At 45.5% G+C, this 22764-nt stretch overlaps 1 protein-coding gene across 8 annotated transcripts in view; it reads right to left on the minus strand.

Annotated features, from left to right (window-relative positions):
• Positions 1-917: 917 nt before the first annotated feature.
• The window catches only part of XRCC1 (X-ray repair cross complementing 1), a 114874-nt gene continuing 93027 nt past the window's right edge, over positions 918-22764 (minus strand). For 4 of the 8 annotated variants that reach the window (XM_078774653.1, XM_078774652.1, XM_078774651.1 and 1 more), the window contains exons 13-16: positions 21859-21949; positions 9149-9208; positions 2100-2175; positions 918-1504 (exon numbers count right to left, since the gene is read on the minus strand). In XM_078774653.1, coding sequence (XP_078630779.1) covers positions 1391-1504; positions 2100-2175; positions 9149-9208; positions 21859-21949 — 341 coding nt within the window. In that variant the 3' untranslated portion in view covers positions 918-1390. The remainder of the gene's footprint in view (positions 1505-2099; positions 2176-9148; positions 9209-21858; positions 21950-22764) is intronic. The other 4 variants (XM_078774657.1, XM_078774656.1, XM_078774655.1 and 1 more) reach the window with 1 other exon arrangement.

The raw sequence follows: 22764 nt of genomic DNA on the forward strand, positions 1-22764 counted from the left end.
TTTTGTTTTGTTCCACTGCAAACCAAAGAAATACATATGTGGATACCAAAATATTTTTAAATTTCAGCAATTTTCTCTTTCTCATGTTTCTCATTCTCTGCAATAAATGCTTCATTATTTGAAAGAAGTGCAAGTGTGCCAATATTTTTGGCCACGACTATCTTGCATGCAATGTGTCATTTAAAAGCTCCACCATTAACCTGAGGTCATCGGAAAGAAAAAGGCAGAAGTACTTGGAATTTAGTGTGATCACCCCACCCCAATCGTTCTCCCTTTCTCCAGTTTTAAGGGTTGCATGCACGTTGGGTACACAGCTTTCGTCAGAATTTCTCGACAGGGTTGAAGTCTGGCGATATATTTGTTCAATCGTGAACCCCGGAATTATTCCTCTTCAATAATGAATTTTGTTTTCCAAGAATAAAAAATGCATTGCTTGCCACTCCATCACAAGGTCAGGTAGCTGTCAGGATTGGGGCAGGAATTTGGCCAGGGTTTCAGCACAATAATGGCTCACTTCTGTGATAGACACAGTGGGATCTTTAAAGTCCACCAGCAAATGCTTAGCACATGAGACATCACGTTTAATATCCCTCTGAAAGACGACACACTAATTACTGGAATGTCTTGCCAGCGAAGCATGAAGATGAGTTAAAAGTCAGGTTCGGCATCGAACCTAGACTACATAGCTCTAAGGTAGACTACATAGCTAATGTCTCTGAACCATCCTGCCCGCTTCGACAGTTTTGTTGCACAGTGGCAAATCCACTTTTTATATAATCATTGGTCTTAATAGCTGCTACTCTTCCACAATAAAATATAACTGTAATACCTGGTCAGAGTATGAAAAATTATATTTTCCACTTCCTGTGAATACAATCTCTTACTCCAGAACCAGATCCGCCTCTTCAGAATCCATGTGGAGTTAAAACAAGGTTTATTGACGAGCAAACAAATAATCGGTCTCTTGGTAGATTTCATGAACATGACAATGTTCTCATACCGATTCACTTAAAACCACTGTCTTCAGTAAAAATAAATAAACTATTCATGTACAAAAGAACCAACAGATAATGGCAATTGAGAGTCAAAAACATCAAAAGTTTTTTTTCTCAATTTACTATTTCATAAATTATTAGCACTGTACTGTCATTCATCCAGAATCGTAAAAGCAAGTTCAGAATTTAACTGATTTACTCCCCCAAAACCCAACCATTAGCCAAACACTTTTAGCACACATTCATTTTATAGCAAAGAAGCAAAAAATCTCCAAAGCTTTCAAAAATTTGGAAAGCATACGTTACGCATCTTTGCAACGCATTTCTCCAAAATGTAAAATTCCATTCGCAGAATGAATTGAAAGTGTTCACGAGGAGTTTTCCATATGAGGATATTATTCCTGGGGTACCACAACAAAAGGCTGATGTGGTAGCGATCTGCCCTTCTTGTTGCAGGAGTATATCCACTGGGGTTTAACGAACGCTAAATGGGGGTTTTCTGTTAAAGCCTGCAATAGAAAAACACAATGGAAAAAAATAGTCCACCTAGTTAGAGGACAATTTCTGTGTAAAGACATGATTGGGGGGGGGGGGGGGGGGGGGGGGAATAAATAAATTACAGCAGTTATAACAACAACAATTCTCATTGGCTTACATTTTTGGCAAGAAGTGTGGGGTTCGTTTTTTTTTTTTGTATACTGAATCGAGGCTCGTGAAAGAGCTAACATTTATTTCACAAACAAATCAACCGGACAAACAAAATATATAAAAAGAGGGAGCGGAAGACAAGATGGGGAGAGAAGGGGAAGCACACAAACATAACATTTGAGAGCAGGGAGATGTGTGGGAGGGAGAGGGCTTGGGGGGAGGAGGCGTGGGCAGGGGGGGGGGGGAGGGGGGCGTACTCTGAAGTATATAGTTATCAAATTACCGAGTCGACTCTGCACACCTTTACATGAGGATGATACTAATGTATTAGAGTCTAATGGCACCGATTAACATCTGAGTTATTAGCACAAGAAACATACCACACAAGTTGTCATACTCTAGTTCCGTATTTTATAATCCATTACACATCACAAATACATGAGACAGGGTTATCACCTCATAGAAATTGTCATCCCAGGGCTGTGCAGAGATGACGAAGTTCACATTCTCATTCATATACTCCTCTGTCATGCTGAAAGGAAGAATGATGGAATAAGTCAGTACCGGACGGATTTAATCAATGTAATAAGATCAGCAACAGGGAAAAGATAAAATATCACAATTATTAACGAGAGTAGCATGATAATTTATTTTGCAGGGACATGGTTGCCTGGAAGACTTGTTTTGTGATTGCAGGCAAAATTGGTTCCAACTAAAAACTACTGTCTGGTACAGTGGCAGAATAAGGCAATGCATCATGAAGCACATTATTCACAGGGGGATGTTAAACAGCAATAGGAAGTTAATATACAAAGCAAGATTTGTACTTTGCATAAAGTACTTAAAATACCAAACATGTTTTTGCTCTTAAATCACATAGATTCATTTCAATGACTAATAACTGCACCTACTGTTATTATGTCCGGGATATAAAACATGCGGCAGACTATTAGTATAGGCTGATGAGAATATTATATCAAACTTCCAACCATATTTGTTTCAGGCTAAGAAAAATGCAGAAATGCAATGTTAGTTTATGCGAATAATGGAGAGAGAACAACTCAGGCGAAGTGAAAATTTAAAATAGCGTATTACGAATGCTCAAAAACCTCTCCGAACGCATGTTACATGTATGCTGTGCCAACATGTCAATCCAGATATATTGCTTTGGTAATGAGGAGGCATACGAAAAACATAAAAAGTTTGATGGATGACCAACTAATAATAATCCAAGGCACACCAAAGTATTATTATATGTACAGTAAACCCTTAAATATTGTGGGGGTTACGTTCCTGAAAACTGCCACAATATCCAAAGCCACGAAAGTTAAAACCAACGACTTTTGAGAAAAAAGGGGGTAAGGTTCCTGGGCTTTGAGGAAATGTAAAGGAAGGTGGGTGGCAGCCAAACATAAACATATCACAATTGAAATAAACATGTAACATAAATATAAAAGGCCTCACGTTGAAGTTGCAGCTCCAATACAAGCCTTAGATCTTATTTAAAAAATAATAAGGAAATCTTCTGCTGCATTGAAGCAGGTAAAACCTGGCCCCTCTATTCTGTAATGTGTTTAAATCCCCCATCATTCCTGCCCTATTCATCCTTTCCTTTTGTAATACTAGGGCATGCCCGTACTATATATATATCTAAAATTATATCCCCCCCCTCTATTTACATGAAATGGTTTGGTCCAAAGCGAACGGCTTGCGAGTACGGTGACAACCCCCCCCTCTATTTACATGAAATGGTTTGGTCCAAAGCGAACGGCTTGCGAGTACGGTGTTTTTTATCGGACCCGTGGAATTATAGATAGTAGTTTTAATTAGTTTTAAAACATAGTTTAACGGCAACATAGTTTGCCAACGTGAAATAAATGAATACGCTCTCAAATGTGCCGTCCGAGGCAGAGTGTGTTCGCCACGTTCGGCACACGCGATAGCTCGCTGCTCTCTGATTGGTTGAATCGTTTTTTGGACATAGCTCGGTAAGTAATTGTCCGATTAATATGAAACCTTGAAAAGGCACATCCTCGGGTCCCCAGCAATATACCTGGCAAGTTTAAAGTATATCGGACCCGTGGTTGTCGAGAAACAGCGGTCACAGACAAACAAACACACATACAGAGATTACTGGAATTATAGATAGATATTGGTTTGTTTCTTTTACAAATCGTTTTGCAGCTTGGCAAGCAAACCAGCAAACCCTCCCCCCCCCCCCCCTCTCAACTCCCAAAATATACAAAGTATCTTTTGACATTTTTGTCATAGGTGACTGTGTGGCAAGAGTAACAATTATTGTATGAATATATTTCTGTGTGAGGAATTGTACATTTGTAGTGTGGGTTGGTGTAATTGTGTATTATATTTAGTTGTGAGATTGAGCCAAAACTGTCAAAACATGTCATAATGGCAATCCGTAATAGGACTAGTATTGTATTGTGGTGTTTGTTTGATGGATGCCTGTTTGATTCCTACTTGTTTAATTGTTTTTGTGGTATTCCATCCCAACATGTTTTTGTTTTTTTCATTATTATGCCTCCGCAGATGAAGTCGCTGGAGGAATTATGTTTTTGGGTTGTCCATCCGGCTGTCTGTCCTCCGTGATTGGTTTGTGTTACCGCGATAACTTAAGAATGGCTGAAGGGATGCAAGTCAAATTTGGTGCATATATGTATAACGAGCAAAAGTACCCGGCGTTGCCGGGTAACAATGAGTCGCTTACTGACGGGAATATGAATGAGGGGGGGGGGGGGAGGAGAGGAGGGAGGGAGAGGAGGGAGAGAGAGGGAAGGGGGATGGGGAGGGAGGGGAGGGGGGAAGGAAGGGGGAGGGAGGAAAGGGGAAGGGATGAGGAGGGGTGGAGGGAAAGGGGGAAGGGAAGGGAAGGGAAAGGAAGAGGGGGAGAAGGGGGAAAAGGGGGTGGGGATGGGAGAAAAGGGGAGGGAAAGGGAGGGAGGGAAATGGCGAGAAGGGAAGGGAGGCAGAAGGAAAGGAAGTGGAGTGGGAGGGGGAGAGAGAGGAGGAAGGGTAGAGGGGAGAGAAAGAAATGAGGGAGGAGAGAAGAAGGAAGGGTGGAGGGGGAAAGGGGAGGAGAGGAGAGAGGAGGGCAAGGAGGGGTGGGCGAGCAGGGAGGGGGAGGAGAGAGAGAGAAGGGAAGGAGGGTGGAGCGAGGAAGCAGGGGTGGGTGGGGGGGGGGGGATGGGAGGGGGCGAGAGAGTGACTATAATCGCACAAAAATGTTAATCAATGAAAAAATGGGTATCTGTAAACAAAAAGGCAGCTCTGTCTACTGTAACGCCATGGCTTGCAAACACAGCCTGAATAGTGTTCACCATTTGGTGGTTCACCTCGTTAAGCATATTCAAAAAGGGTGTTATAACATGGTGAGGAGAAGGGAAGGGAGGGGGAAGGAAAGGAAGTGGAGTGGGAGGAGGAGATAGAGGGAGGGAGGGTGGAGGGGAGAGAGAGAAATGAGGGAGGAGAGAAGAAGGAAGGGTGGAGGGGGAAAGGGGGAGAAAGGACGGAGGTGTGCGAGGAGGGGTGGGGGAGCAAGGAGGGGAGAAGCAGGGAGGAGATAGAGAAGGGAAGGAGTGTGGAGAGAGGAAGCAGGAGGTTTGGGAGGGGGGAGGGGAAAAGTAAGTATATCGCACAAAAATGTTAGTCAATGAAAAAATTGGTACATGTAAACAAAAAGGCAGCTCTGTCTACTGTAACGCCATGGCTTGCAAATGCAACTTGAAGTGTTCACCATTGGTGGTTCACCTCGTTAAGCATATTCAAAAAGGGCCCTCGCCAAGCGGCTTAAGCTCTCCAGCAAGCACTTCAACTAAATGGGTGTTAAGGAACGGCTGGCTTGCCAAGTGATAGCAAGCTGATTGTTTCTGCTTGAAATGGCCGAAGAATTTAAAAAACAGATCGCTTTCAAGCAGCAAATCAGCGAAATGTGGAAACCACTGAGCAGAATTTTTTTTTTATAAGGGTGTTATATCTTATAACACACCCAAACTTCCCGGACTTGTGACTAATTAATTAGCAAGGAGGAGACTGATCAGAGAAGCCAACAATAGACCAATGGCAACTTTGAAAGAACTACAGGCCTTTATGGCAAAGACTGGTCACTGTGTGCATGTGATAATATCACAAGCACTCCACAAGTCTGGCAAGAAGGAAGCCATTCTCAAAAAAGCCTGAAATGAGTCCAGTTTGAGGTATGCAAAAAAACCACTCCAAAGATCCTCAAGCCATGTGGCAAAACGTTTTGTGGTCTGACGAAACCAAGTTGGAACTTTTTGGCCTAAATGCAAAATGTTACATTTGGCGCAAACCCAACACAGCACAGCACATCAACCAAAGAACACCATCCCTACTGTGAAGCATGGTGGAGGCAGCATCATGTTATGGGGATGTTTCTCATCAGTAAGGACTGGGGCACTTGTCAGGATAGAAGGGAAAATGGATGGAGCAAAATACAGAAAAATCCTTGGAGGAAAACCTGCTGCCCTCTGCAAGAAAGCTGAAATTGGGACCAAAGTTCACCTTTCAGCATAACAATAACCAGAAGCACACAGCCAAAGCTACACTGGAGTGGCTAAGGAACAAAAAGATAAATGTCCTTGAGTGGCCCAGTCAGAGACGCGACCTAAATTCAATTTAAAAAAAATGTGGCATGACTTGAAGATTGCTGTCCATCAACGCTCCCCAACACAACTTGACTGAGCTTGAACAGTTTTGTACAGAAAAAATGGGGGTAATAGCTCAATCAAGGTGTGCAAAGTTGGTAGAGACTCACAGTTGCCAACTCACTTTACCAACAGACTCACAGTTGTAATTGCTGTCAAAGGTGCTTCCACCAAGTATTAACTCAGGGGGATGGACAATTATTCAACCAAGATATTCTAGTTTTGTATTTTAAATTTCTGAAATTTGAAGAGTTTGTTTTTCACTTGGAAGTCGTTGGTTACGATGTGTAAATAAAGGTGGAAAAAGTCTGATTTAATGCGATATAATTAAAGGCTACAAGGCAACAAAAGGTGAAAATTTTGAAAGGGGGTGTAGACTTTCTATCAGCACTGTAAGTAGATATACCATGATATACATGTACAGATTAGATATTGAGGTGAAATGTTATTGAGGTATTAGATCAAGGTAAGAGTAAGCAAAGACTTAATGTGGGCCAGAGGCATAAAATAATCGGTCGACATTGTGACGTCAAATCATGTCTAATTACATCCAACACCATAGGTGGATGGAGAGTATGTATTCACCCCTGTCTATCAAAATGTTGTGGACGAATTCGGACAAAATTTGGTGGAGAGGTTGGGTGTGTGGCAAGGACGAAATGATTCAGATTATATTTGGGTGAAGATCCAGATCTGGATTTGAGAATTTTTAATTGATTCTTTACCATTGAGAGACAGGGTCAAAACTATAAATAGCACAATAGCTCAAAATGTTTTGGACATATTCGGATGAAACTTGGGCGACAGGTTGGAGGTGTGACAAGGAAGAATTGATTCAATTATGGTGAAGATTAGAATACGAGATTTTTTAATATTGCAAGTGATTCTTCACCATTGGAGTGATAGGGTTAAAACCGACATATAGCATGATATCTAAAAACGTTATGGACTAATTTGGCCGAAACTTGGTGGACAGGTTGGGTGTGTGACAAGGACGAATTCGATGTTGATAATGATCTGAATACGGATCCACATACAATAATTTTTAATTTTAAAAGCGATTCTTCACCATCGAGTGAAGGGGTGATTACATTTAGGTTCAGGTCCGGATCCAGATCCGGCCTATCAGTGGGATACAAAATGTAAACTGTTCAGCCTGGCGGAAGTGTGCGCTCTATCTTGTGCCGTGACAATTTTCAATGTTTTTATCTGACTGGTTTGTAGCTTTATTTTTGTTGAGTGGGAGGGTAAGAGGTACGGGTTTGGAGGGTTGTGAGAGTAGTTTCATGTGGTAAATTGTGGTTCACTTGTAAAGTGGAAATAATGTGTTGAAGTACTTCGGTTTGTGCATGTATTATTTCCGAATTAAAATGTGCATTAAATATCAGTAATACATATGAAACTGCAGGTCTATGTGGATGCATCTAATATGCTGATGCATCACCATTACATTGAACTAAACATGCTGGGGCGAGTTTCAGTGAGTAAGTGATTCCATCTCGACATTAAATATACTAGCAACGGTACCCGCCCTATGGGCAGGGCTTCAATTGGGAAGCTGAAATGAAAAGGCAAAATATCAGAAATTGAAGGCAGAAATTTTTTATTTTAAACGATTCGTATAAACATCAGTCAAATCATATCACACGTAAATCATCAAAATTAAAACAGTATCTTTAGAATTTCAATAAAAGCCACATCACTGTTCAGATCGGTAAATATTATTCCATCGTGTTTCAAATCGTGATATCAACTGTACGCTTTTCTTTAGGGAAAAGAGTTGAATGATTTTGTACCTCTTCTTCAGCTTAGAACTTCAGGATAGACGACATTGCTGATAAAAGTTCCTTTTCTCGAATTGCACGAATATGTGAATTGTGATTGTGTTTCATTGTGATGTTTGTGCGGCGACGGGCGGTGTGTACAAAGGGCAGGGACTTAATCAACGCGAGCTGATGACTTGCACTTACTGGGAATTCCTCGTTCGTGGGACACTGTCTCAAGCCCCAGTCCCCATCATGGATGGGGCTCAGCGGTTTACCCGAGCCTGACAGCGAAGGGAAAGGTACACGCTAGCCTGTCCAGTGTAGCGCGCGTGCGGCCCCGGACATCGAAGGGCATTAAACGTTCATTAAACATTAAACGTTCATTAAAGGATTACGAAACGAAAACATTACGAAATTACGGATTGCACGAATATGTGAATTATGATTGTGTTTCATTGTGATGTTTGTGAGGCGACGGGCGGTGTGTACAAAGGGCAGGGACTTAATCAACGCGAGCTGATGACTTGCGCTTACTGGGAATTCCTCGTTCGTGGGACACTGTCTCAAGCCCCAGTCCCCATCACGGATGGGGCTCAGCGGTTTACCCGAGCATGACGGCGAAGGGCAAGGTACACGCTGGCCCGTCCAGTGTAGCACGCGTGCGGCCCCGGGCATTGAACGTTCATTAAAGGATTACGAAACGAAAAACATTACGAAATTACGTTCACACCATCACGTCAAACACTACCGTGAACACATACATCGTCACAATGAGAACATCATCACAATTAACGTTATGTGAATGCAAATGTTATGCGGGAGTCCAAACCTGAGAATGCTGGAGACCAAAGCTGAAATTGGGAAAACTAAATAGCCTATTTTACTCCCAGGGGTCCCAGGATTACCCACCCAAAATATCTTTGCGATCGGTTCAGCAGTTTTTATGGTACCTTCGAACAGACAGACGGACATTTGGTGAATTATAGTAAGATAAAATATGTATAGGAAGTACGTTAAAAAAGGTATTATGTAGAACCCTGCAGAGAGGCGTAACCACCGTCTGTCTTGCAGTCTGAGCACATGTCTCTCATTCTGTAACATCCTCACCTGCTCGAGCCTGAAAGAAGAGGAACAAGCAGCCTAGCTCAACAACCACATGTATTGGCTTAACAGTTGTTTATTCTCGGCCCTTTTCCTTCATAAATTACACATACAATGGCATGGGGATACAGGAAAATAACCACCCTCTGCAAGGTATTGATTGGTCCGGACATTGTACTCAGGAACAAAGACAGCATTGATGATTGAAATATAAGTACCCAGCGATTTTGGCCTAAATAATGCAGAATTCAAGAAAATGCCCAAATACCAGGACCTCAAAAATGAGGTCAAGAGATCTTGGAAGCTGAAGAGCATCAAAATTGTACCAGCGTTAATTGGAGCACCAGGAATGATGAAGAAGCTCACTTCTATTTTGGAAACCATCCCTGGGAATATTACCGCAAATGAACTACAAATTGAGGCAATCCGGGGTTCGGTGACGATCCTGAAAAGAGCCCTTAGAATAAAACTGAAAAAGTTGATCAACTTGGTCCATGAACGATACCTTGCAATCCATGGCAGACTTTATGGCAGGGATAATGACGGCATAGTTACCCAATCTGCGCACATGTAAATAGTATGTAACAGCTATCCAACGGCTTGTGGTGCCCTATGGCAGTTGTTTTTTTTGTTATTGAATCCTTTAAAAAAAGATTTTGGTTGTTGTGATGCGAGTGCAATACCCCAGCGAATATGAGGGCAATCGCTTCAGCCATTATTGTGCTGGCCTGGCTGAAGAACGAAGAAGTACAATTCGGCGGTTTAGCAATCTCCCTATTTGGTACATTAGTGATGTATTCTGGCGTCGTTATCATCAGTGTTGGTAGCTATGAAAACGCTCCAGAATAAAATGTATGGCTTTTAACAGTTTACTACTTGACTGTATAGCAGATTTTCCGCAAATACTTTGTTTCACATTTGATGGGGTGGGTATTTTTTTCCCCATGCCATTCCTTCAAAGGAGTACTATCACACTCCATCATACACAAACATATTACGACAATACATCGTGTTGTAACGGTGTAATGGTTGAGCCCTACCGTATTCTAATGTGGTGACACCAGAGTGAATAGTGAATACTTCCAATAATAGGTGGAAGTTTTTATTGAATCCTCAACATGCCAAATGGCGGCTTGGAGAGACGTTAAGATTCTAATTTGTTTGCACACGCCGAAAAAAGTGTCATGCATGCCCACTGATAATTTATTCATACATGGATAAGCAGTCGATTCCCACAACCACGATAGTAAAATAACAACATTTAAATCAAAATGTATAAACGAAACCTGGGCAGAAGCACCAAAAACAACAATAGTTACAGAAATAAAGTACAAGATGTCCCATGAAGATGGAGTCGTACACGATGTCCCATTCAGAAAATAAAGCACACATAAACTAAAGAGATCTCGATGTAATCTAACTTACCCTAACGTTATATCGATACATCCTCTCTCAAGAGGCAATGGGGGAGGGAGAAATAATGGGTTGGTTTAGGCTTGGTCGATTCGAGCCACATGAGGCGCCCTCACCTATAATCCATTGGATGAAAAGGCAACAGAACGCACAGCGCACACAACACACGATGTGCTGTGAAGTGGGTCTCTGGCCAGTCTGGGCGAGCTTTGTGTTTGCATCACGAGACTCATGGAACAGGTACTTCCCACTGGAGGGGGAGTGAACAACCCTGACAAGGCACCTGTTGGGAGTTCTAGTCATAGCTTTTATGGAGAGGTTGAAAGAAACAACACACACTCCTCACTCTCCAGATTCCCTGCTTCAACTGAACTTGCTCCTCCAAATACCAGTTCAAAACCGTCCCTCATGTGATGGTATCAGGCATACTATTGGTTGACTGGCTCAAGTACACCATTGATTGGCCCAATTCAAAAGAAAATTGGTAGCTTTTGGCATCATTGGTTGCGAGGCCAACAAGGATAAAGAGAGAACAGAATCAGCGAAATATATAAATGAGAAAAAAGCACATTTAACAGTGAAAAATACAAAAGGGATGAAGGGCGAAAAGGCCCTACAGGGCCTCTTGGCAGACGTGTATGCTAAACACGCAAATTATGAAACAGCACAACTATAACTAAACAATATAATATTATTAAGCTTCTGCGAAGCGACACCCCTGGCAAAGGCACAAAGCATATAGGTTCCCGAGTTAGTTCATTATTACATTTTTCAGACAAGGCCCTCCCTTTTGTGTAGTGGGTAAAAAAGGGAATATGCGTTGTGTGGGACGAGGTAGCTTTTCTCCTATTATCCGATTATCTTTCAACCACTCCTCAATTCAATTTGGCCGATGCGAAAACCAAACCGTCACTCTGCCGCGAAATAGCACGATCCACCATCCAGCAGAGGGATTAGCTGCAGTTCCGTCGCTGCCAGCAATAACCCTGCTTGCTTCAAAAACACACTGGACTTTAGTTCTGCTTCACAATCACACCGTTCAAGCTCGCCTTTCCAACACCCGCTCGCCATTCAAATCAGCCATTGCCAGGCGGTGCCGCGTTAACGCGAGGACAAACAAGCACAATCACAACCACCTTCTTACGCTTCAATGTCAGCAACCAGCCCAGGACACCAATAGCACTATCCTCACAGCTCGAGCTGGCTCAGCCATTGACCAAGCCTCCTTTCGCTTTACCACACAAAACTTCAACCTGCACTGACCATACCGCTGTTCCTTCCTGCCAGCAATGACCACTCTGTTTGCATCGACCGCTCCGCTTGTCCAGCATGCCATCACCGCCTGGGTTGTGTGGCAAATAGGGCTTGCCGCATCCAGCCCCATGTTAATTCAGGAGCACATGCATGTGACTTGTCCCAGAGGCAACAGAGACCATTTTCCAAATTGCAGTCTCAGATGTAATTGACATCACGCTGAGGCAGGTCCAGACCAATGGGCATGCCACGCTCATCACAAAGAGGCAGAGCATGATCTTTGCGCCTGGCAACCATGCCCACAAAGGCTACCAAGCTCGAGGGCTCGCCGCAACGTCTCTCCAAGCCGTTTTTTCCCCGTCTATTGTGCAAATTGCCTGTTTAATTTTAAGGAACTTCTCTCAAAAGCTTTTAAATTATTGTTACTTCTGTAATCTGGTAAAATAATGTAATCAACGGCAACATATTCTGGCAAGAAAATTTGGTAACCTGCCACGACAGATTGTATCAATACTTGCCTAACAAGTTTATCTCGATCAATGTTATTATCATATGGTCTCTGTTCCTGACCATATGTCAGATTTTATTTTACATGTGTGAATGAAAAAAAACAAAAGAAATGTATTGATCATTTTATTTAACTCAAGGTGGTAAAATGTGCAAAATCAGGAAACTTTGAAGTCAATCTTTACCTTCTAAAATTTCTTTTTTAAACCTTCAAAATAGGTCAAAAGGCAGGAGCTTCAAGAGGGCTTCTCCTTACGGGGCCCCCTACCAGGGCACTGCCCCTGGACCGTGCTGGTGGACTAAGCGGTTCGGAGACCCCACCTTATTAGGAGATACCTACTATTCAAACAAAATTACCTCATATTCAAAAAATGAAGAGCACTGTATGTACATAAATATTGGAATGAAAATGGACTCTTGGGTGTAGAGTTAGTTACCTCTTAGTTGTATCCTTTACCTGAAGTAAGAACATTTTCCCCACTTATTTAGTTAATTAATAACCTTTTTTGTTTCCTCTCACCGACATCGCAACAACGGTCCACAAGTTACCTTGTTTAAGTTACCTTAAACGAAGCATTGATTGGTCCAGACAATGTACTCAGGAACAAAAAGGAAAAGACAGCATTGATGATTGAGATAGTACCCAGCGATTTTGGCCTAAATAATGCAGAATTCAAGAAAATTCCCAAATACCAGGACCTCAAAAATGAGGTCAAGAGATCTTGGAAGCTGAAGAGCATCAAAATTGTACCAGCGTTAATTGGAGCAACAGGAATGATGAAGGAGAGGCTCACTTCGATTTTGAAAACCATCCCAGGAATATTACCACAAATGAACTACAAATGGAGGCAATCCAGGGTTCGGTGACAATCCTGAAAAGAGCCCTTGGAACAAAACTGAAAAAGTTGATCAGCTTGGTCCATGAACCGTGATGGATACTTTCGGTCCTAGGAGGACTTTGTTCCACCTCCTGAAACCCGCAAATGAAGATAACCGACACACACACACACACACACACACACACACACACACACACACACACACACACACACACACACACACACACACACACACACACACACACACACACACACACACACACACACACACACACACACACACACACACACACACACACACACACACACACACACACACACACACACACACACACACACACACACACACACACACACACACACACACACACACACCTGTGAGGACTCTGTTACACCTTCTGAAACCCAGATATGGAGTGCCAAACAATGGCACACACCCCCTACCTTTTATTTTCAAAATAAAAATATTGGTGTCTTTCACTATTGCAAGTTGTTCATTTGCATTTTTTTGGATAACCCTCATAATTATCAAACTGATGTATTAGAGGATTCTCATGCTGGCATTCAGCATGACATCAACTTTTAAAATTTCATTATATTGTTACAGATACGACTTTGATGGTATGGTGGGCCGAGCGGGATGGCCGCCGTATCCGTACAAGTTACCCCGATTGCACCCGGGGTTGACTAATCGCGCTATGCTGGCTCAATAAGAAAAAGAAGACACCCGGCTGGATTACAATAACACAATACGACACCAATGTTTCGATTCTCAAGTATATTCGTACGGAAAAGGTTAGATTACAGGGGCTAGAGGTATATTACAGGAAGACAGGCACTTAGACACACTCTTATATTAACCCCGGACAGACGACAGACACACGGGACAAAATGCTGACTCACACGGGGGTTGATGAAAAGGAAAGGCAGGTCGCGATGGCTCAAGGTGCACTCTTGGCTCAAGGCAGAATCGACTCGGTCCGGTCCAGAGATGCGGGGAGGTATCGTCGCGCTGGGGGTGGCGGTGGCTTCTCTCTCCAGTCTCCAAGCTGAGGCGCATCTCACGTCACATCCGGCGCGGGGCCGCGTATATCCGGCGGGGAGAGACACGCCCTCGGCTCGTTAGCTCCGCCTCGTGGAATCGGCACGTTGCTTCTCATTGGGTGCGTGGGGGGGGTTACTGGCTCCGCCCCTGACGAGGAGCTGACAGCCAGCCCCTTCGGGGTAACCCCGTGGAGCGCATGGTCTGGAGCTAATCGAGCCGGTGTGAGGACGCATCCTCCCCCGCTCCGCCGCCATCTCCTCTGTTGTTGTTGTAATTGTTGTTGTAGTTGTTGTTATTGTTGTTGTTTGGGGAAGAAGATGGGAGGAGGTATGGGAAAGGTCCTAAACTCACTACTGGTGCCATATAATCACATTCTGGTGCAACGAAGAGTCATAATTAATGGAAACGAGGCCTTAACTGACATAGATTAAGAATAACTAGGAAGATGTCCGAAAGTTGGCTACGTGTGGTGCGGTGGACCTGGGCACGACATTCAATGGGGGAATAAGGGGAAGGTCGGCTCTACTGATTGTTATTTACATGCAATGGGACTAGGGAATGGGGGATCGGGGAAAGTTGGGGAGTATTGGAGAAAATAGGGGAATATTTACAAGCGGATATGGAGGCCAAATTCCATATTCGCAACATTGCACCCTTCTCTACCCTCGGGGCGTCCCGACCCGATAAATTTTTACCTACTTTAGTGTGGCACGCAATGTAGTTCCCTCTACTATTAACTCTACCCTGAGTGCGACAGTTTTACAGATATTCACAAATGAGTAAATATGTCCCCCTGCGACGTTGCACCCTTCTCCTCACAGAAACACACCCACAGGATAACCGAATCCGGAAAGAATTCTCAAACTAAACATACAGCCGGTAGGGAGCATTATTTACAAGATTACGCTGATATCTACACTACGATCCAGGACCTGTTTTTGGAGGAACACATGCAGATGTTATGCATAGAGAGAGAGCGCGCTTGCCAACATCGATACACCAACCCACGAGTGCTCTGTGGCCGACGGCCTTTAATAACGTGCAGAGCACCCTTCCCGAGCATCAAAAGCACCACCCCACCACCAATCGGTGCAGTCACCATTGTTCATTGGAATAAAAATAAATTCGACAACCCCTAACCCTGCAGGTGTCTCTTGCTCTTCTTGTGGTGCACTTGGTGTTAATTAAAAGTGGTTCACCTGTATGGCATAGGTGCCACGCTGACCCATAGGTCCATCCCCGGGTGGTGCTTGGCCGCAAACGAACTGCGGTCCATTGTGGGTGGCCACAAACATTGCGGTCCATATGGTGTACCGATCCAGGCAGCGAACAGCGAAAGTGCAGGCCCACAACTGCGTCGCCAGCACCTCTCTCTCCTCTCTCTCTACCCCAAAGCCAGATCCTCGGAGGTGGGAGACAACAGAAGAAACAAGTGAGTAAGGTGGTAAGGGCGCAAAAGTGCACGCAATATAAGGTAATGCACACTGGGGGCACATGGGAACCAGGTGAGACAGGTACGTTCCTATCGTACGCCCCCCCCCCACCAGGTAACCTACATGGCCCCTCCCTTACCCCTTACTGCATCCACAAAACACAACACTACCCATAAACATCTACTTTACAAATCGACAAACATCCCTACTGTCTTCCCCGTTCCTCCCATAAACCAAATTCGTCTTCTCTCCCTCCTAACCAATCAAATTTGCCATTTTCAACTCTCATCAAAATTTGCCATCTCCAACTCAACATCATAATTTGCCATTACCAATTCATCATCAGTCCCTCCTAGGGAGGGAGAGATGGAATCACCCCAATGTCTCATCCACGTCGTGATGCGTCTCACAAATCCACACAGCGATTCATCTCCTGCAACAAAACAAAGAAAACACAGGTGTGGAGTCATCATCATCACCACAGGTAAGTGGCTGCGTATGGTGCGACAGGTTCATCAATCCTAACTATCTCCTAAATGACTTTAACAACTTTACACTACCCGGGGTCTTTCTCCGGCCAAACCATTGGCCCTCTTACACTATGGGTTCTAAAAACCAATTCCCATTGGCCAAACTGTGGTGCTCTTCAATTTGGGGTCTCACTCCCCCGATTCATCTCCCGGTGCCCTCGCACAATTTCTGGGCTGCGGCGTGTACCTCTCCCAGTGGGTCTACCCACCTGCACACCTCCACCACTGCAGTTGCCTCCGAGCTTACCTGCTCCTTGCCCTAACCTAACTACCTGGGGAAGGCCCTCTGGCACTCTCCCCACTCGGTGCCCTCTCTGGCACTGGGCTACCCGGGTCCATCCTCCGGATCCTCGGGCCCCATCCACAACTCTACCGGCTCCCAGAGCCCACCTGCGGCCTCACCTGGCCGACATCCTCACAGTGGTGGAGTGCCCAACCAACTACACACACCAACAGGCTACACGCCCAGCCATTTCCACAACACTAATGCACCCATCCACAACACCATTCTGCAACCGCACCACAAATGCCAATATCCAACCACAATTTACCTGTACCCTCTACCTAACACTTACACTACCCGCCCCGGGTACTCGTGAAAGGGGTCCACTCTTCCCCCATCCACACCTTCGCACCACGCACACCACTCCATACCACTTACTCCAACTCTCTCCACACACCTGTACTTGCACCCTGTGCTCTCACACCTGGTGCCACCTGCACCCTTCTCTCCCCAAGCGCATTCGCGCTGATCCACACACTCACTACTCATACACGGCTCCACACACCTGTCCAGTTGCACACCTGTGCAATCACACCTGTTCAATCCTCACACACACGGCATCATCTCAGCTAACTACTCCCTTCTGAAACTTGCGCTTCCCAGTCGTCCCTTTAACTATTGCGCTCCCACGTCATTATCATCCACACTAATCTACCTGCGTCCCCACTACAGGTATCAGTCACTAACTAACCTTAACGTTACCTAAGGTCATCTTTTCTAGATCCCTACACACAATATCCTAACCCACCCGGGCTAGTTTTCACTGCCATACACCCCATAAGCTATTGCTCCTTTGCCCCCACATGGGAAGGATGGTAGATTTGCCATCCCACCACATCGGGGGTCTCTCACTACCAATTTTGCACATCAAATTTCAACAAATTAAAAATTTGCCAATCATTGCCCATCATCTGCCAATCACGACTGCCAATCCCTTGCCAATCAGCAAATTTTGTTTTCCTCTAATTTTTGGGGCCAAAACACTATCCTCATCACCCAGTCTCCTCACTAATACCTCTCGGTGCGCCAATCCCTGTCCAAAGCCCGGCTTCGTAAAGCCAAGCAATGGATGCTGGTTGTTTTGTGCCAGCGGCTGGATGCGTCCGGCACTCGGTGCAGGGACGGGGGCTTACCCGGGCCGAGATCCCACGCATCACCTCGGCGTGGAGCCATCCAATGTCCCGATCTCGACCTGCCGGAATGCCTCAACAAAAGGTGGTCGCCATGACGACCCTTTCTATCGGGCTGCCAGCTCCGCCTAGTGGAGCCTGGACGCGGCCGTTCAAAGCGAGGCCCGGCACGCACCGAGGGCCTGCTTCGGCTAAAAGTCGCTCTAACCTCTAACCCGTGTAACGTCGATGCTTCACCTGGACGCTTACACCCCGCAGCCCGTTCCTTGCTCACACATCCAGCTGTGCCCATGCTCCTCGTACCGTTCCTTACACACCCAGGCACACCCATTCCACTCACAGCCTTGGTCACACACCTGACCACCGAACACTTTGGCACACATTCGTTGGTAGCACACCTCACCAAAACACCTCTTCGCGCCCCCTCCTCTGTCACCTCCTCTGTGACAATCACAGGTGTGCTCTCATTCGCACACCCAACCACGTGCCTTACTACCAATTCCAGCGTGCATTCCCACTCACGCTCTACCATTCCAGGTGTGCATCCTTCCATCCCAGGTGTACATCCTCGCTCACCTGTCACAACCAACTCACGCTCCTTGTCACTCTCACTACTCTCACTACTCTCACTACTCTCACCTCCACTCGTGACAACGCACTCACCCTTACTCTTGACAGCACACTCTTTCTCCATGCACCTGTCCGTCACACACCTTTCTCGCGCACACTCTCCCGTTACACCCTCTGTAACACTCACCACAGGTGGACACTCTTCCTTACTTCTGACAGCGCACTCTTTCCTCATGCACCTGTCCGTCACACACCTTTCTCGCGCACACTCTTGCGCACACTCTCCCATCACACCCTCTGTAACACTCACCACCCCGCGCTTCCACGTGCTCCCTCGCACACGCGCTACGACCGACTCACTCTCGCCAACACCCTCACTGCTTGGCACGCACTTTTTCCTCACACACCCCAGAGTCGGATTTTCTCGCACACCTCCTTTTTCGCACACCAGACCTGTCGCACACTTCACCCACGGCCTCTCACGAACACCCGGGTCCATCTCGACCCCCAAGCTCCTTAAATCCCCTGGCGCATCATACGCACGACCATATTGGTCACCACTTACACCGGGTCCTCTTCCTCTTCGCTTCTCCTCCATCACCTGCGAATCCCTCATCCGGTTAATGAGCACATCACGATCCAAACACAGACTTTGGACCAATTCTTTTATCTCCTCTTTTATCTCCTTGTTATCCCCTCTCCGTCGCTTCTTAATTTCGCTCACCCCTTCTTCCACTTCTTCTAATTTGTGCCTCACCTCTTTTATTCCCCGGTACGTCTCCTCAAGCTCGTCCTCCAAGGCTACCTTGACCGTTTCCATGTGCGTCCTCACCTGCCGGTCCTTCGTCTCCATTACCTCTACCACCTCGTCCAACCTCGTTGTCAGTCCCTCACGTACCATCTGACATTGCCTCTGTGTCGCTATCAAGTCGTTTTTAATTTCTTTTTGTGTCGCCTTTAAACCTCCTAATACCGCAGTGTTCCTTTGAACCTGCTCCACTAACTCCGTCTGTCCCACCGTCAGCTGCTCCACCTCCTGCGTCAGGTCCTCTATGCCCCCTTGTAACTTTACAGTCCCCTTTCTCACCTCCTTTTCCATGTGCTCCTCACAGTGCCTCACCTCCTCGCGCACTCCTCCGACCTCCTCACTCACTCCTCTCCTGATCTCCTCTCCCATCACTTGCATCTCCTGCCCAGATGCCACCCTCATCTGCTCCATTTCCTCCCTGTGAGCATCCAGTTTGGTTTCTACCCCCATTCTGACCCCCTCTATCTGCTGCTCCATTTGTTTAACTTCCCTTTCCGCTTGGTCCCTCATGTCCCTCAATTTGCCTTCCATACTGTTTTCTAACCCCTCTAACCCATTTTTCACTCCCTCTATCTGATTCTCCTGGGCAGCCATTCTATTTTCTACCCCCATTAACCCATTTTTCACTTCTTTTATCCCGTTGTCTAACCCCTCAAAATTATTGTCTAACTTCCCAAATTTCTTGTCTAACTCCCCGATTTGATTCCCTAGTCGTTCCCCCATTCTGTTTTCCATTTTCTCCATTTCCCTGGCTCTTTTTTCGTTGTCGCTCTTCGACTCTGCCATGTATTCGCTAAACCGTGCCATGAACTGCTGCATGTCAAACGGCTGCATGTTAAAGCCCGCTGATACAGCCGGCTCGGCTACCGCGCGCTCGTGCGAGGCGCCTTTTTGCGCGCCCGCTACTTCGTGCGTGACGGCGCTATTTTGCGAACCTGCCGCCCTCACTGCTTCGCTCTCCTCTTGTCCCTCAATTTGGTCCTGGACCGACCCTGCTTCACTCTCCCCTACCGGACCCCAGCCGTCTTGATCCGCCATAGCGCGACTTTCAAAATTCGAGTTTCGTAAAACAAATTCGAAATTTCGCCGTTATACTTTCGTCGAGCGCAGTACCCGCGCTCCGGATCGATTTTGTCGAGCGCCGTACGCGCTCCGGATCGATTTTGTCGAGCGCAGTACGCGCTCCGGATCGATTTTCCCTCCCAAAATTTGGGCCTAACTAATTTAGTCCCGGGTCCGAATCTCACTCCTCGACACCAATTGTTACAGACACGACTTTGATGGTATGGTGGGCCGAGCGGGATGGCCGCCGTATCCGTACAAGTTACCCCGATTGCACCCGGGGTTGACTAATCGCGCTATGCTGGCTCAATAAGAAAAAGAAGACACCCGGCTGGATTACAATAACACAATACGACACCAATGTTTCGATTCTCAAGTATATTCGTACGGAAAAGGTTAGATTACAGGGGCTAGAGGTATATTACAGGAAGACAGGCACTTAGACACACTCTTATATTAACCCCGGACAGACGACAGACACACGGGACAAAATGCTGACTCACACGGGGGTTGATGAAAAGGAAAGGCAGGTCGCGATGGCTCAAGGTGCACTCTTGGCTCAAGGCAGAATCGACTCGGTCCGGTCCAGAGATGCGGGGAGGTATCGTCGCGCTGGGGGTGGCGGTGGCTTCTCTCTCCAGTCTCCAAGCTGAGGCGCATCTCACGTCACATCCGGCGCGGGGCCGCGTATATCCGGCGGGGAGAGACACGCCCTCGGCTCGTTAGCTCCGCCTCGTGGAATCGGCACGTTGCTTCTCATTGGGTGCGTGGGGGGGGGGTTACTGGCTCCGCCCCTGACGAGGAGCTGACAGCCAGCCCCTTCGGGGTAACCCCGTGGAGCGCATGGTCTGGAGCTAATCGAGCCGGTGTGAGGACGCATCCTCCCCCGCTCCGCCGCCATCTCCTCTGTTGTTGTTGTAATTGTTGTTGTAGTTGTTGTTATTGTTGTTGTTTGGGGAAGAAGATGGGAGGAGGTATGGGAAAGGTCCTAAACTCACTACTGGTGCCATATAATCACATTCTGGTGCAACGAAGAGTCATAATTAATGGAAACGAGGCCTTAACTGACATAGATTAAGAATAACTAGGAAGATGTCCGAAAGTTGGCTACGTGTGGTGCGGTGGACCTGGGCACGACATTCAATGGGGGAATAAGGGGAAGGTCGGCTCTACTGATTGTTATTTACATGCAATGGGACTAGGGAATGGGGGATCGGGGAAAGTTGGGGAGTATTGGAGAAAATAGGGGAATATTTACAAGCGGATATGGAGGCCAAATTCCATATTCGCAACAATATTTTACATTGACACCATATCTGCTGACACAAATCCAAACAAATAATTTTCTTGAGTAACATGATGTTACACATCTCCCAATGATACAATATAAAATTTTGAGTTAAAAAATAAATAAATAAATAAATAAAAATCTTGTTTTGACCAGAAAATGATACTGCTCTCACACCTTCTTGCCATGTGGTGATCATAACTACCAAGTTTGGTGAATTTCTGCACAACCGTTTAGGAGGAGATACAGAGACAGACAGACGGATGGACAGAATCAAAATATCATACAACTATAACTCTTAAAACCAAACACTTCAAATATGAATCCAAACCTTAACCATTCTTAAACATGTTTTTTTTTTTAAACATGGTGATAATAAGAATAACGAAAGGATCAATGCCATCAAGAAAATTCTAAGGTGCTATGGCACCAAAATAGGTATATCAAAGTTTATAGAGGTAGAGAAAAAGGTGAGTCGATTGTTGAAATGCAAAGGATACAAACCCATTGAATGCAGTTATATATCTGTACAACATCCGCCCCTCATTGCCTGGAAATGTCCCATACAAAAGGAAGCGTTTTCCTGTGAAGAAATCTGAAATGCAAACATTTTAGGGATTAAAGGTGCAAAAATTTGACACACTTAGCACTTTTTTCAAATAACTCACAATTTTCTCCAAAAATAAGTTGAAATTGACAAAAGTATTTGGTCTCCACAATTATTTATTGCACTGGTAATATTACAGAACCTTTGTTTTTGATTCAGAACTTAATATATCCTTTTAAATCAGAAAATAAAAAGAAATGGCATTGATAAAATGATTGACACCCAAGACTTAAAATTTGGTAGCACAGCCTTTGGACAAAATAACTGCAGTCAAGCACTTCCTATAGCCACGAATGAGCTTCCTTCTTTACTGGCATGAGCCTCCTTCTTCCTTCTTTTAAGGAAGCTTCCTGAGCTTCCTGAGCTGAGAAGGAAGCTTCCTGAACGAATGAGCTTCCTTCTTTACTGGCAGTTTGGACCACTCTTCTTGTGCAAACTGCTCCAGTTCTCCACTCTTCTTGTGCAAACTGCTCCAGTTCTCCCAGATTTGAAGGGAGTCTTCTCCCAACTGCTGTTTTCAGATCTCCCCACAGGTGTTCAATGGGATTTAGATCTGGACTAATTGCTGGCCACTTCAGCACAGTCCAGCGTTTTGTCTTAAACCATTCCTGGGTGCTTTTTGAAGTGTGTTTGGGGTCATTGACCTGCTGCAAGACCCATGACCTTCGACGGAGACCCAGCTTCCTGACAAGGGTTGATCAATGTGCTCCAAAATGCCTTGTTAATCTCCTGATTTGATGATGCCATGCACACATTGAAGGCACCCAGTGCCAAAGGCAGCACAGCAACCCCAAACATCACTG

This window comes from Myxine glutinosa, chromosome 3 (genome assembly GCF_964187855.1).
Source record: "Myxine glutinosa chromosome 3, kmMyxGlut1.1, whole genome shotgun sequence".
In the NCBI taxonomy this organism is placed as follows: Eukaryota; Metazoa; Chordata; class Myxini; order Myxiniformes; family Myxinidae; genus Myxine; species Myxine glutinosa.